This window comes from Podarcis bocagei, assembly GCF_964188305.1.
Source record: "Podarcis bocagei genome assembly, chromosome: 3".
NCBI classification, from domain to species: domain Eukaryota; kingdom Metazoa; phylum Chordata; class Lepidosauria; order Squamata; family Lacertidae; genus Podarcis; species Podarcis bocagei.
This window is the reverse complement of record NC_138127.1, coordinates 84,716,974-84,732,038: the sequence shown is the minus strand read 5'-3', so window position 1 is coordinate 84,732,038 and position 15,065 is coordinate 84,716,974. Positions and strand designations below refer to the sequence as shown.

Sequence of the window (15,065 nt, the reverse complement as noted above, 5' to 3'; positions counted from 1 at the left end):
ATTTTTTGCACCATAACACTCACTTTTTTCCTCCTAGAAAGTAAGGGGAAATGTCTGTGCGTGTTATGGAGGGAATGCCTGCGGGTGGCGGAGGGGATCTGCTGCAGTCGTGAGCAGAGGATCCATGGTTCCCCTTCCTTCCTTCCTCCGTGGCTCGCTTTGAAACAGCAAAGCAGGAGAAGAGCCGCTGAGTGGGGAGGAGAGAGGGACAGAGAGCCTGCTTCTTTAAAGGAGCAAAGTGGGAGAGGAGAGGAGCCGCTTACACGGGTCACCACAAATTCACCAGCAGATCACATAGCATGTCCATGGCTACAGCTTGCACCAAAAAAATCACGCACCCACTGTTGCCTGGGGCCGCAGTGGTGCAAAAACGTGGTTACAAAGCATGGATCCACATGGATCCTCAGGATTTTTGCATTGGGCTACCCCAAACTCGCCGTCAGATCACATGTCTGTGGCCACAGCATGAACCACAAAAATCATACATCCACTGTTTTGTTTAGAATATTTTTTTTTCTTGTTTTCCTCCTCTAAAAACTACATGCGTGTTATGGTCGGGTGCGTGTTATAGAGCGAAAAATACGGTAATTTCTTCATGTATAGCATAAACAGAATGATATCACCACTTTGTTGACAATGGTATAGTTTGAATGAGCCAAAACATTAGTGTGAACAAACAATATGTAGGCTCCCAGAGAGGTGATTACAACTTTTCTTCTCCTCTGGTTATTCTGCAGCTTTAGCCATGGCTGGCATAATGTGTTGTCTGAACCCATGCTTGTAAGGAGCTGTAATCAAAGTTTGTACTATGGTTTACAGCTTGTGGTTTGTCTAGAGCGCGCTAAACCTTGAGCTCAGGTATGGATGACATGCTAAGCCAAACCATGGTTTAAATCGGCAGAACAACTGTAGGAGCAAAGTGGTTAAGTCATGGTGTGCATTATTAGCATGATATGCTAACAAGGACCATATATGAATCTTAAACAAACCTATACAATTCTTAAGTTTGTAAAGGAAAAAAGAGCTAATAGGTCTGTCATAATTTCAATGGCAGATTATGAATATACCTCATGCCGATACAGTGGTACCCCGCAAGACGAACGCCTCGCGAGACGAAAAACTCGCAAAACGAAAGGTTTTTTCGTTTTCGAGTTGCCTCGCAAGACGAATTTCCCTATGGGCTTGCTTCGCAAGACGAAGCTTGCCCCGGGGACAGCGGGTCTTCTCTTTTGAAGCAAGGGGCTGCAGGGAGATCGCTATCTCCCCGCAGCCCCTTGCTTCAAAAGAGGTCCAGGGGCAGCGGGAAGCTAAGCGCTTCTTCCCTGCTGCCCCCCGACGTCTTTTGCAGCAAGGGGCTGCAGGGAGATCGCTATCTCCCCGCAGCCCCTTGCTTCAAAAGAGGTCCAGGGGCAGCGGGAAGCTAAGCGCTTCTTCCCTGCTGCCCCCCGACGTCTTTTGCAGCAAGGGGCTGCAGGGAGATCGCTATCTCCCCGCAGCCCCTCGCTTCAAAAGAGGTCCAGGGGCAGCGGGAAGCTAAGCGCTTCTTCCCTGCTGCCCCCCGACGTCTTTTGCAGCAAGGGGCTGCAGGGAGATCGCTATCTCCCTGCAGCCCCTTGCTGCAAAAGACGTCCGGGGGAAGCGGGGAAGAAGCCGCTTCCCCCGGACGTCTTTTGCAGGGTTGCCGCCATGCCGAAGCCTGCGCGCGCTGACATCAGCGCCGCGAAGCCTGGGAGCGCTGATGTCAGCGCGCGCAGGCTTCGGCATGGCGGCAACCCTCCGCCAGCAGCGGCAGCGCTGCCGCTGCTGGCGGAGAGGTCCGCGAAGCCTTGGCCGGACAGCTTTTGAAGGCAGGCGGGGTGCAAAGACTTTCGCCCCCGCCAGCCTTCAGAAGAGGAAGGCTGGCGGGGGGGCAAAAGTCTTTGTCCCCCCTGCCTGCCTTCCCAGGGGCTTTTAAATCGCCCCGGACAGCGGAGAAGTCCTCTGCTGTCCGGGGCGATTTTAAAATGCCGCCCGCCAGCATTTTAAGATCGCCCCGGACAGCGGAGAAGTCCTCCGCTGTCCCGGGGTTTTTTAAAATGCTGGGGGTGGGAAGAAAAGCCCTTGCCCCCCCCCCCAGCCTTCAGAAGAGGTCCGGGGACAGACTGTCCCCGGACCTGGTCTGAAGGCGGTTTCCCTAGGAACGCATTAATTGATTTTCAATGCATTCCTATGGGAAACCCTGCATCGCAAGACGAAAAAACCGCAAGACGAAGAGAATTGCGGAACGAATTAATTTCGTCTTGCGAGGCACCACTGTAATGCCTTTCACGCAACAGGCAGAAGAAAAAACCTTCTCCTGCTGTCAGAAGAAATGAACTAAAAACAAAAGCCTTTCTGAACCACTAACATCATCTAATATCACAGAACAATTGGCCTGAATTTTAACTAAAATTGTCATATTACATCCTCAGGATAATAAACGGGGTCTTTAACCTCATCATTTTTACAGTAAACCTCACATACGTAACACGGTAAAGCATCCAAATCCTCAATCCTTGCTGGAAGAATTTTTCTTCTGTGTGTGTGTGTGTGTGTGTGTGTGTGTGTGTGAAGACCTCAGATGGAAACTTTCCATTGTGAATACTATGTAGACTTTTTCTGAATAGACATCTTTAAAATCTACAGCATGAAAATGAGTATCTGATTAACCTCTATAACGGGGAGAGCACTTCTGAAGCACTGCGCTACTCAAGAAGCCCCAAAGACGTGGGATGCATTACAGCGTAGGGGCCTCAAAAGCACCTTTGAGCCACACTCCAGCTATTTGTACCTTTTGTGAATGTTGCTCGTGAATGACAAAAGACTAACAAAAATACAAACTTGCACCGCATTCACATTGTAGGCCAATTAAAACTTTAGTGAGAACATTATATAATATGAACATGAGCTGGAATCATTGGATAACTACCAACAAAACCTCATCTTAAAGCATCTGGTTTTTTTTTAAAAAAAGGTTTTACTCAGAAAAGCCCATGATAGAGTAGAACATGGCATATTATTAAAAAGGACAGCTGTTCTTGAAGGCTACTTTACAGAGAAGTGAGGAAGTTCTTTCTAGATTCTAGTGCTATACTGACAAAGACTCTAATTAAAATATACTGACTAGGAACTACTGGAAATTCCCCCCCCCCCCCAATAAACATACAGGCAATCCTCTTTCCGCATGGGGGTTATGTTCTGGACGCTGAACACATCAGTGGAGGCATAAGCCTATCCCTTCCCTTTTCGTAACGTCTTTATGACTTTGCGGGGGGGGGGTCACTTCTGGGTTCAGCATCATATGTGATCGTTCGCATGTCATTCAGACGCACCTAAAGCAGTTGTTGCCTGCACTTAGCTCAGGTTCTTTAAAAGTCCTACAGTATTAGTTTCTGTTACTGCTGCGAGGCACTATGATCATGTCTAAGCTCTACAAAATATATACATATATATCAGTAGATAAGAGAACATTTTGCAGCATAGAGGCATGGGAATTTCTGTAGATACTGAGTTATCTACCTCTTTTCTCAAACTGTGAGATATCAATATCCAAAAGCTGCTATTACACACTGTTCTAACAAACAAAAGCAAGCCAAGAACAGTCCTCGTGCATCTTTATAGTTCGGGAAGCCATTAGTAAAATGGAAGTCACTTATTAAGAATTTCAGAAAAAGCAAACCTGTCTAGTCAAACTATTTATAATATATGTATTATTTCCCCTTTTACAAACGCAGACAAGTGATTGTTGTTCGCTGGCATATCCACAAATTTCGATTGTCCAAAATCTGGTAAATGGTAAGAGTCACAGAAATTTGTACATAAGTATTCACAAAATGTATCTAGAGCTGTCAGCATTCATAACCGAATGCCCATGTTTTCCAGTTTGGACATTTAATATCATTCACTCACATGTGCACATATAATTCATGCACATAAAAAAGCCAGTTCCCACTATTCTGTCACACTTTATCACAATCATAAGACACAATCTGGGATAGAGCTCAGGAAGAATAAAACCTATGAACGTTTACTATTAAGCCATATGGAAAACAGGAAAGTACCACTGTTTTGAAGTGGGACCAAAATGCACACATCACTCCTGATGATGGACTTAAGGAGTTCTCACCAATATAGATCCCATAGAAGGGCATGAAGTGTCCTACTATTCTGGAAGCCTTATAAGTATATACAGTATTATGTTTGTATTTACTTTGCAACAAATCTCACCGATTTCAAAAGGGCTTCCTCCTTCCCCAGAGAAGTCAACCTGTCCTCCCCCCTCCTTCCTTTGGCTAAGTGTGTCTTTAAGCCAAAATTCTGCTATTCAACAAGCACTGAATATACATCTCTATTAATACATAAAAAGACTTTAGGAGACTTCCACATATAGGTTTACTTCTGTATACATGCATAATCAATTCCAAGTAGTAAGTTGTTCTTACCTGTATATCCTGCACACCAGCCCCAGGAAGCCACCATAGCTAAAAGCCATTTAAATAATACTCCTTCAATATACCAGAACCGTTTACTATCCAACAATCGGAGAGGTTGCAGTACTATTAAATACAGAATGTAGGACGGAATAGCAACAAGGTTATTGGCAACCATGAAGCCAAATCTTAAGAGTGCTTTCAGAAATATATAGGCCGCCCTTCGGGCCTGTTCTAAAGTCACAGCCATTCTCTTCACACAGGAGTCTGTAGTCGTTTCCTACAGAATAAGAAAGAGAGAAATTACTCAACATGAAGAAGACAACTTCCTGCTTACCAATGTCCAACAAGGCCTTATTTCAAAGAAACAGTTATGTGCTTTGTATGTATTGAGTCACCATAGCAAAGATTTCCCCCACTAATTGGCCTGTTTGAACACACATCATCTATTGAGTCATAACTATCTTTCCAGCCTGATAAGGAGCTTAGGATTTTTCCTTGGGTCTACCGCAAAGAATGCATATACCCAAGCTTACTGTTAAAAACTGACACATCACAATCTACCTAGCTACAAAAGGATCACTTGTGTTAGTTGTTAATCTATGTTTGTGGAGGTTGTAAAGAAATCTCAGAAAACCCTTCCCCGTGGACCTAGGGTTTCACTTTGTTTTTACAGACATATATAAGTATAATCACATAAACTGTAAATGGACCCCATCAACATAATTCAGTCTTGTAATGTTATAGCACGGATGAAAAGGAAATGCACATTTGTACATTCCATGCTGCAAGAAGACAATCAAATGCAGTAACTGGGCACTAAGGGGCAGTCCATTTGTCTGCCCCCCTCAACAAACAAAGTGGGAAATTATTATGGGTTACACTAAAAGCAGGGTGACAACTCCCCTTTAGTTAATAAGGGGAGGTAGCTGAGGGGGAAACAGGCAACCACCAGCTGCAGAGAGGACCTTTTAGCAGTTACAACCAATAAGCATTGAAGCCAGACATTAGAATACCTGAAATGGCCTCTCTAGCCTTCAAGTTAGCCAGGAAAAAGTGGACATCCAAACATATTAGGGGGCAGTCAGTAGGTAAAAGCAGAGATAAACAGGAGAGGGAAGGGCAGAGAATCCCAGGCTGGAAATGGAAAGCAGGAATTGGGGGGGGGGGGAGAGGCTAAGGAGGACTAGGAAGGGGGTGGGACGCCAGCAGCCTGTGGAAGGCAGGAAAGGGATAGTGGGCAACCACAACGCCAAGCCAACCAACGGGACTCCGCGGATCATCACTCACCTTCTGCTGCGCAGAGGGAAGGAGATGGCAGGACCGAGCGAACTGGGCCCGGCGGCGGCGGCGGCAGCAATGTGCGCCCTAGTTGGCAGCGGCTGCTGGTGAAGGAGGCGGCGGCGGCGGCAGCAGCAGCTCTGACAGGAGGGCGGCGGGCTCATGGACACGGAGGTGGCTGGCCTGGCCCCAAAGTAACGGGCTGGGAGCCGGCTCCCTATTCCGTCTGCAGCTCCCTGAGTGCGGGGGGGGGGGAAGAAAGGCGCGGAGTGAGCGAGCGAGCGAGCGAACGGGAGAGGGAAGAGAGAAGCGGCGCCAACGCCGGGGGCTGCCAGGCCGGCGAGGGAGGTCGCCGGCAAGAGGATTTGTCCCGGGGTTGCGGCTAAATCCGCCGCCGCCGCCGCCTCCTCCTCCAGTCGCGGCTTTCAGGGCCTAACGCGCCCGGCTCTCCTAGGCTAAGCTTGGCGGCCAGCAGCCCCTCGGGCGGGCGGGCGGGTGTCCCCCGCATCTCCCACCGAAGTGGGTGGGGTGCAAGAGGGCAGGGCAAGAGGGCGGAGGACGAGGAAGAAGCATGCGCGACACCTGTTGGGGTACAGAGGCGCGGCGAGGAAGGGGAGGATAGAGGTCGTCTCGGGAACTCCCCGCCCCGTTACCTATCTGCTCCTGCAGCGTATTTTGGGGGCAGAAGGTGGGGGGGGGCACCCTCTGAAAAGCCGGGGGGAAGGGACGCCTCTACGCCCCATTCAAATATGGAGAAGTAGGAAGAACTCGGTGGTGCTCTTCCTGCAAGCGCCCCACAGAGGGGAGGGAGGAGCTCGGCAGCTCTCGGAAGGAATCTCTGAGTTGCACGCCGGATAGCTTCGATTATTAATTATTATTATTGTTGTTGTTATTATTACTCCGCTGCCCCACCTCAACCTATCCATAGCTTGTCGCAAGGGCGACAAGAGGCAGATGCCAGGCAATGCTGGGGAACATCCAGCTCTGATCAGAGCACCAGGCGTGACCCACATGTCGAGTATTCACCCACTGGGGAAAGGGGCGGGGGGGGGGGTCCTCGGGGTGAGCCACTCGGGATGGAAGGTCCTCTCAAGGTCAGAAACGGTGCCATTCTGCTCCTCAGTAAGGTGGGCTCTCAATCTTCCCACCATACAACAAAAAGAAGCTGGGATGAGGTCAGGCTGCCCCCGAGAAGTAGTCCAGTGCTTCCCTTGTACTCCCGCCTTGAGCTGTCGGTTTTGGGAAGTGACCTTTTCCAGAGCCTGAAACTGCCCATTCCCTTCTCTCCCGCCGCACCATGCGGGGAATTGTCTCAAGGGCACCCGAAATAAGGGGACTTTCCAAAAGAGCATCCATAGGGCAATGACTACCACCGCCATGCACTCCGTGTAAAGGGAACCTCGCAAGGGCGTCAGTGGGGCGAGTTTCCCGGTTGTCGGGAAAGAGGAGGATCTTAAGGACACCCCCTCGTGAGAAGCCCTTTCCCTCCTGCCTAGAGAGGGCTGGCCTCTCAAGGGCACTATTGGGGTGACGGCCCCCCGGCCCCTCAATCCGAATTCAGAGGGACCAATGTCCGTATTTAATCTGCCCGAGGAGGTGGCATGTTCACCCCTCTCTCTTAAAAAGGGCGTAGAAAAGCAGCAGCGAGGAAGGGGGGCAAGAAGACCCCATACCCTTTCAGCCTGAATGGGGATCCATCTCAAGGGCGACAGGGGGAGACCCTCCTCCTCCTCCCCTAGAAGAGGAGGAAGGACCCCGGGAAAGCCCCACCGGGAGCCTCCTTCCGGCCCGCGCGGTGGCTGTGGAGCGGGGACCCTCTCAAGGGCGTCAAGGGGCGCGGGAACCCGTCCTCCGCTTCTCCTCCGGAGGGAGCTGCCTCTCCAAAAGCCCCAGCAGGCGGGTGAACGGCGCCCCCCCCTCTCCACACGCACACGCGCCCGCCGCTCCTGCTTTCCCTTTTCCCGCCACCCCCCAACCAGCGCCCCATTTATTCTCGGGTAAGCGCGGACGAGGCGGGGGTGTTTCCGTACCTCCGGCCGGCCGGCTGCCTTCCCCAGGCCGGCTCCCAGGAGCTCGCGGGATGCATAGCGGCGGGCCGGCGGCCGCCACAGGGCCCGGCCAGCCCTCGCCCACCTCTCGTGCCGGAAAGAGGCTATGCCGCCACGGCCCGCCGCCGCCGCCTCTTCGCCTCTTGGCGCTCGGAAGGGTCCCTCTCGCTCGCTCCCTTTCCGGCTCCCGAGGAGGAGGCGGCGGCGGTGCTGGTGGTGGTGGAAGCGGCGGCAGCGAGCGAGGCAGGAGCGGGCCCCTCACTGCAGCAAGCGCCGCTCCCTCCGGCCGACAGCTCCCTCTAACGAGCCTCGGAAAGCTGGCAGGCTCAGGCGGCCGAGCCGAGAATCCCCCCGGCGGCGGGCAGGGCCTCGGCAGGCCGCCTCCTTCGCTCGACCCCCGCCCCGCGCCCGGAAGGGAAACGCGCGCTCGGCGTCGCCCTTCGCTCGCCGGGGAAAGGCTTCTGTGGCGGGGTGGGGTGGGGGGTTCCCCTTCTCTCTCTCACTCAGCAGGGGCAAATGCAGTATTATAAATAGCAGCCCTATATATAACTTAAAACATACGCTGCTATATGTTTGCGCGGACACAAACACACACACATATACGTATATATAGATGCAAAAGGGGGGGGGACAATAGGAGCCCACCCCACACACTTCCTCCTGCCTCCTCCTCTTACTGAGCTTGAGCAAAGCGAGAAAGCTGCTGGATTGGATGGATGCAAGACCCCACACTGCCCTTCTCTCTCCCTCCACCTCTTACATTGTCATTAACCAGCGACCCCTGGCTTGGAAAATGTCGCGTGGAAGGGCTCGAAGCGGGCACGACGAACACGGGCACATGACTCGTGTGCATGCTCGTGCCTAACGGAGCGCGGGGAAAGATGGACAGAGAGGAGGCGGGGACTCGAGAGGAATTTAAGGCGCGGGCAAGGGGTTTTGGGTTCGGGGAGTCGGGGGCCATGCCTCACACATAAGGGCCTGCAGATGTATGCCCTGCGAGGGTTGGGGTGCAAGGGGGGGGAAAGAAGCTTGCTTGCTCAAGGTTTAAGGAGCAAAGACATTGGGTGTTTGGGGCGGGGGTGGGGGTGGACAGGCGAGGTTGGAGTGGATGTGGGAGGGCCGGGAAGTGAAGTGGGTCTGAAAACCGCGTGTTAATTTGGAAATGCAGCTTTCAAAACATTTGACTCTGTGTGTGTGTGTGTGTGTGTGTGTGTGTACATAAATACATATATCATTTTATTTGTATGCCACCTTTCCGTAGTTAAAACTATGCCCCAGGCAGATTACAACATGAAATAAAATCACATACAAACATATTTGTTGTCGTCGTTTAGTCGTGTCCGACTCTTCGTGACCCCATGGACCAGAGCACACCAGGCACTCCTGTCTTCCACAGCCCCCCCTAGTTTGGTCAAACTCATGTTGGTAGCTTTGAGAACACTGTCCAACCATCTCATCCTCTGTCGTCCCCTTCTCCTTGTGCCCTCCATCTTTCCCAACATCAGGGTCTTTTCCAGAGAGTCTTCTCTTCTCATGAGGTGGCCAAAGTATTGGAGCCCCAGCTTCAGGATCTATCCTTCCAGTGAGCACTCAGGGCTGATCTCCTTAAGAATGGATACGTTTGATCTTGCAGTCCATGGCCCTTCAAGAGTCTCCTCCAGCACCATAATTCAAAAGCATCAATTCTTTTATGGTCCAGCTTTCACATCCATACATCACTACTGGGAAAACCGTAGCTTTAACTATATGGACCTTTGTCCGCAAGGTGATGTCTCTGCTTTTTAGGATGCTGTCTAGGTTTGTCATTGCTTTTCTCCCAAGAAGCAGGCACAGCAATAAGCAATAAAAGATTTCTGCATTGCAGGGGTTTGGACCCTCAAGTGTCCCTTCCAACTGGACAGTTTTGTGATTATATGAAAACATCAAGAAAGTACACAAGTAAATTGAAACAATTTCCTCATAAAAATAAATTATAAAATAAAGGTACAAAAATTAATATCAATAACAGCAGCAGCAACAACATCCAACCCCCCCCCCCAATATCCCAGCCCAGTAGCCTCAGTTTTTGTAGCTGGAGTCAGGGCCCAGCTCTCCCAAGCCAGGTGGGAAAAGGCCTGTAAGACAGGAAACAGTTCTTCCAGGACTTACAGCCAAGATTGTAGGTTTCTGGGGTCACGAAGAGTCGGACACGACTAAACGACTAAACAACAACAACAAGCACATTGATTATTGATACAGCAATGCCTCCACAGTACTCTATTCCCCTTCCCACCCAGTTTTCGATTCCCCCCCACCCCGTCAAAATATTTCCTTGACACCGAGTGCTTGAGATCTCACTTAGGGTTTTTTTTTGTACCTCTGCAAACCTAGGAGGTTTCACCTAATACGCTGATATCTCTGTCTAGTTTGTGAACTGTGGTGTTTGGTCACATAAGCAACAGCGCTCATGAGAAATAGAAGGAACACTTAACAATCTATGTTTAACTGATCTTGCATATGTGCATTTTGTTTTAGGGAATGCCTCCGATTAGGGTTGCCATATTTTGAAGAGCAAAAAAGAGGACGCTATGATGGCCATTCAAAGCAAATAGATGCAATTTGTCTCAAATTTTACCTCTGAAAAAGAGGACACATGGTAACCCTAAATATTAGATAAGAATTTACATTTCAATTCCATGTAGTCTTGGGAAGAAATGTTGGTTGTCATGCCAGTCTGAGACGTGAACTCTCCTCCTCAGGCACTGAAATTGGCCAAGAACACTGCTTTGCAGAGCAATTAACATAAAGATCTGGCAGTGGAAAAGAGAAAGAAGTGTTTTAAAAATCTATCTGTACAGTGGTGCCCCGCAAGACGAATGCCTCACGAGACGAAAAACTCGCTAGACGAAAGGGTTTTTCGGTTTTTGCGTTGCTTCGCTAGACGAATTTCCCTATAGCCTTGCTTCGTCTTGCGAGTTTGTTCGCTTTTTTCTTAAAGCCGCTTGAAGAGGCGCAGTTGCGACGGACCGTGCTTCGCAAGACGAAAAACATTGCAAGACGAAAAGACTCGCGGAACGAATTAATTTCGTCTTGCGAGGCACCACTGTACAATGAAAGAAGAAAACAAAATGGCTGCCACACTGCTAAAGGCCCAGAATGAAATCCACAAGGGGGACATGAAGGCAATCACATTCTCCCACTGTTGTTCCCTCAACAACTAATACTCTGATGCAAATTGCATCTGAAACATGAATTTCTTGAGGTGGTCTTCTCATCTTGAACCACCGTAATCTGGGGAAGGGCTACAGCTCATTAGCATAGGACATGCTTTACATGCAAGCAGCTGAATCCCTGGCACTTCCAGGGGTGGGAAAGACTCCCATTTGACACCTTGGAGAGCTGCTGCCAATACTGAGCTTGAATAATGATAATAATATCCCGCCCATCTGACTGGGTTGCCCCAGCCACTCTGGGTGGCTTCCGACAGATATAAAAGCACAATAAAACATTGAAATTAAAAAAACTTCTTTATGCAGGGCTGCCTTCAGATGTATTCTAAAAGTCAGATAGTGGTTCATTTCCTTAACATCTGCCAGGAGGATGTTCTACAAGGCAGGAGCCACCACCAAGAAGTCCCCGTGTCTGGCTTGCTGTAATTTCACTACTCGCAGTGAGGGAACCGCCAGAAGGCCCTCAGAGCTGGTCCAATGGTCTGCCTCCATATATAGTAACATCTTCTGCTCCTGTCACAGAAAAGAAACAGCAGCATTATGTCTATGAAGCCACAGGCATGGACGGTGTTAATGCACTCCTCAACAATGACACAGCTGAATGCATACCATTTCCCGCCTACTACCATAATAGGGCTATTTTGACCCTCCCAAACTCACAGCACTAGCCTATGCATGCCACTTCGCTCAGAAATAATTCCCATTGAATTCAAGGTTAGTGTAATAGAACTGAAGCTTTAGAGCTGTTCTGTATCGGTGTCCCAACTGTGAGTCACTTGACTGCCAGCTGTGAAAAGTAATCCATGTGGCTAGCATTGTGCACAGTGATTCATGAGGTAGGATCTTGGCTGCAGAACTACATGATACTTTTCATTTGTTAAAGGTACAACATGAGACTCCCCTGTTGCCTGTGCTTTGAGACACTGCACTGTACATGTCTGTTCACTGGGGCTTTCTTCCAGGTGTGTACCTTAGGCTGCAATTCTGCACGCAGTTACCTGACAGGAAGTCTCATTATTAGACAGTGCACTGTAATACGGCTACTTTGGGGAGCTGGCTGGAGGCTGCTGATACAGTATACCCAGATAAAAACACTTACAGTGGTGCCCCGCAAGACGAATGCCTCGCAAGACGAAAAACTAGCTAGACGAAAGGGTTTTGCGGTTTTTGAGCTGCTTCGCAAGACGAATTTCCCCATGGGCTTGCTTTACAAGACGAAAACGTACTGCGTTTTTTGCAAGTTTGTTTCCTTTTTCTTAACACCGTTAATACAGTTGCGACTTGACTTCGAGGAGCAACTCATAGAACGCGGTGTGGTAGCCTTTTTTGAGGTTTTTGGTGATTTTTGAAGCTTTTCCAAAAAATTCGCTAGATGAAAAAAGTCGCGGAATGAATTAATTTCGTCTTGCGAGGCACCACTGTATTTCAGGATCTAGCAAGCTGTAGAAGCAGTGAACTGCTGATTGTCTTTTTCCATTGACATACAACTCTTCATACAAAATCAGAGCAGTTGACAGATGCCAGTGTAAACTACACAAAGACTTTGTTTGTGAAGTAATAAAGCACCCTTCAAAACGTTTTTCCTCTTCCTGTGTCAGAACAGCCGGAGCAGGTGAAGACACCCATCATTTTCAAAAAGCATCCACTGTATCTTGTGTCACATTTTTCACGTACTAGTAGTGGTTGTTGAATTATTTAGGTCTTTGGGGATATTAAATTTATCTTATTTAAAACAAAGCAAAACATTTTTATTTGCAAATTGACTTTTTTTTTAACCTATCATTTATCCAAGAAGTTTCAAAAGGTGATATATACCAGGAGTTTAAATTGCATAGTGAATAATCTCCAGAAACATATAAACACGGAAAAGACATAAATTATTAACAAACATTAAATATGCCCAATTAAATGGCGTCAAAACTTAACAATTGCGCATTTTGTCATGCTCTGTTTACCACATGCTTACAAAGGCTGCAGCACTATCCAATCCAGATGGTCATGTTACAGATGCTTTAAAACAGACATGATATTGAAGTCTGCTCATTAGCACATAGTGCTTGCCAAAACCTTAGGTAGAACACTTGATTATAATAAAAGACCAAGCTGTCCCATCACAGCAATACTGAATACCGCTGTGGCAGTGATGAAAGAAACTTAACTTGCAATACCTAGCTATTTACTGTGGAGTTACAGAAATTTTTTAAGAGAGAGAGAGAGAGTGCAACCATTTTTTTAAGAGATTAGTCTGAAGATCATAGTGTTGGAAGTGGCACGAGTGCACCATTTAGTAGTACAACCAACAAGCATCCACAACAGATGCTCAGCTTCTGTTCGGCAAACAGGGATGACAAATCTGTGGTCCTTTGGATGTTGTCATCGTCCCTGACCGTAGTCCCTGCTGGCTAGGGCAGATGTGAGTTGGAGTCCAACAACTTCTGGAGGGCCAGAGATTAGGCAGCCATAATCAAGGTCTTTTTCCTAAAGTTGAACTACGATCTTCCCTTCTGTAATTTAAGCCCAATAAATCAAATCCTGTCCTCTAGGGTAGCAGGAGACAAATCTTTGCCCTATTCTGTGTGACAGCCCAACGTATTTGAAGGATACTATCGCTGCCCCCCACCTTCCCAAGTCTTCTCCAGACTAATTAGTTTGATTATAAAATTTCTATACCACTCAATATATTAAAAGTATCTCCAAGTAGTGAACAAAAAACTGAAGCAAAAACAGACAAACCAAATATTACAAGAATACAGTTACATGTGTATGGGGTGCTAGGGGAGGGGTTGTCCCTATGGTGGGGGAACATGTCATGCTTTCTTTCCCTACCTGCAAATGAGAAGCAAACGTTACCCGCAACACTTACCAAGTTCCCTTTTCTCTCCCATATAACATGCAGAAACCATTACTGTTTATTTTTAAGTTACTTTTTTACCTGCTCCTCACCGTAATATCACAGGGTAGCTTACAGCAATTTGAAAATAGATGATTAAAATCAGTTAAAATTACAGTCAAAAGAACAGAGTCTGTCCTCCTGTCTTTCTCTCTCTCTACCTATATTTCCCATGTGTCAAAAGCCAGGGAAAGAGGTGCATCTTCAATAATGAAGGTGCCAGATGTACATTGAAGGGCTGCCAGAAAAAACGCCCTCTCCCAGGCTGCCAGCCCATGAATGTCTGAGGGCCATGAAACTACCAGGAGACCTTGGATTGAACCTAGAACCTTTTGCATGCAAAGCATGTTCTCAACCACTGAGCTGCAGCCCTTCTCCTAATGCACATTTCTAAGCATACAGCCAACATGTGCCAGAGAGGCAGCAGTCAACTGCACACATCAGCTGCATGGCCATAAGGAGAAGTGCAGAACTGAAGAGCTGGCGAAATTTCCAGGCCCCAGACAGGAAGGGAAACCCGGCTTCCCAACCATTGCCGCAGTCCAGTTTCCAGACATGCCCCTTTGTCGAAGTTCGGTTTTTCAGAGATGCCCCTGGTTCCTGGGCCCTTTTTTGCATTCTGCTCCCCAAGCTGTTCTTGTTCTTGTTCTTATTTATTTAATTCGTTACCTGCCCTTCCCCCATCAGGCGGGTTACAAGAAGTTAAAATTCAGTGTTAAAAACAGTGTAAAACAAATTGCCGTCACAGGAATGGAGCAGGCACTGAAAACGCATGTCTTGAGTTTCAAAAGCCCTGGATAAAGAGGTGGGTCTTCAGCATATAGTGGAAACTATATACAGTGGTACCTCAGGTTAAGAACTTAATTCGTTCTGGAGGTCCGTTCTTAACCTGAAACTGTTCTTAACCTGAGGTACCACTTTAGCTGATGGGGCCTCCCGCTGCCACCGCGCCACCACTGTGCGATTTCTGTCCTCATCCTGAAGCAAAGTTCTTAACCCGAGGTACTATTTCTGGGTTAGTGGAGTTTGTAACCTGAAGTGTCTGTAACCTGAAGCGTCTGTAACCCGAGGTACCACTGTACTGAAAATGACAGACTCGCCTCTGTGAGGAGGGAATTCCACAGCCTAGGAGCTGCCACAGAGAATGCCATCTCCAGCACCATGCCAGCACCCTGAACCTCTGAGGGCA

At 48.4% G+C, this 15,065-nt stretch overlaps 1 protein-coding gene across 2 annotated transcripts in view; it reads right to left on the bottom strand.

Annotated features, from left to right (window-relative positions):
• LPGAT1 (lysophosphatidylglycerol acyltransferase 1) overlaps window positions 1-8,028 on the bottom strand; it is a 62,999-nt gene extending 54,971 nt beyond the window's left edge. Inside the window, exons 1-3 of one of the 2 annotated variants that reach the window (XM_081186092.1) lie at window positions 7,760-7,899; window positions 5,739-5,965; window positions 4,461-4,728 (exon numbers count right to left, since the gene is read on the bottom strand). In XM_081186092.1, the coding sequence (XP_081042218.1) occupies window positions 4,461-4,698 (238 nt within the window). In that variant the 5' untranslated portion in view covers window positions 4,699-4,728; window positions 5,739-5,965; window positions 7,760-7,899. Of the gene's footprint in view, window positions 1-4,460; window positions 4,729-5,738; window positions 5,966-7,759 lie in introns of both variants that reach the window. The other variant, XM_081186093.1, reaches the window with a different exon arrangement.
• Between the last annotated feature and the right edge of the window lie 7,037 nt (window positions 8,029-15,065).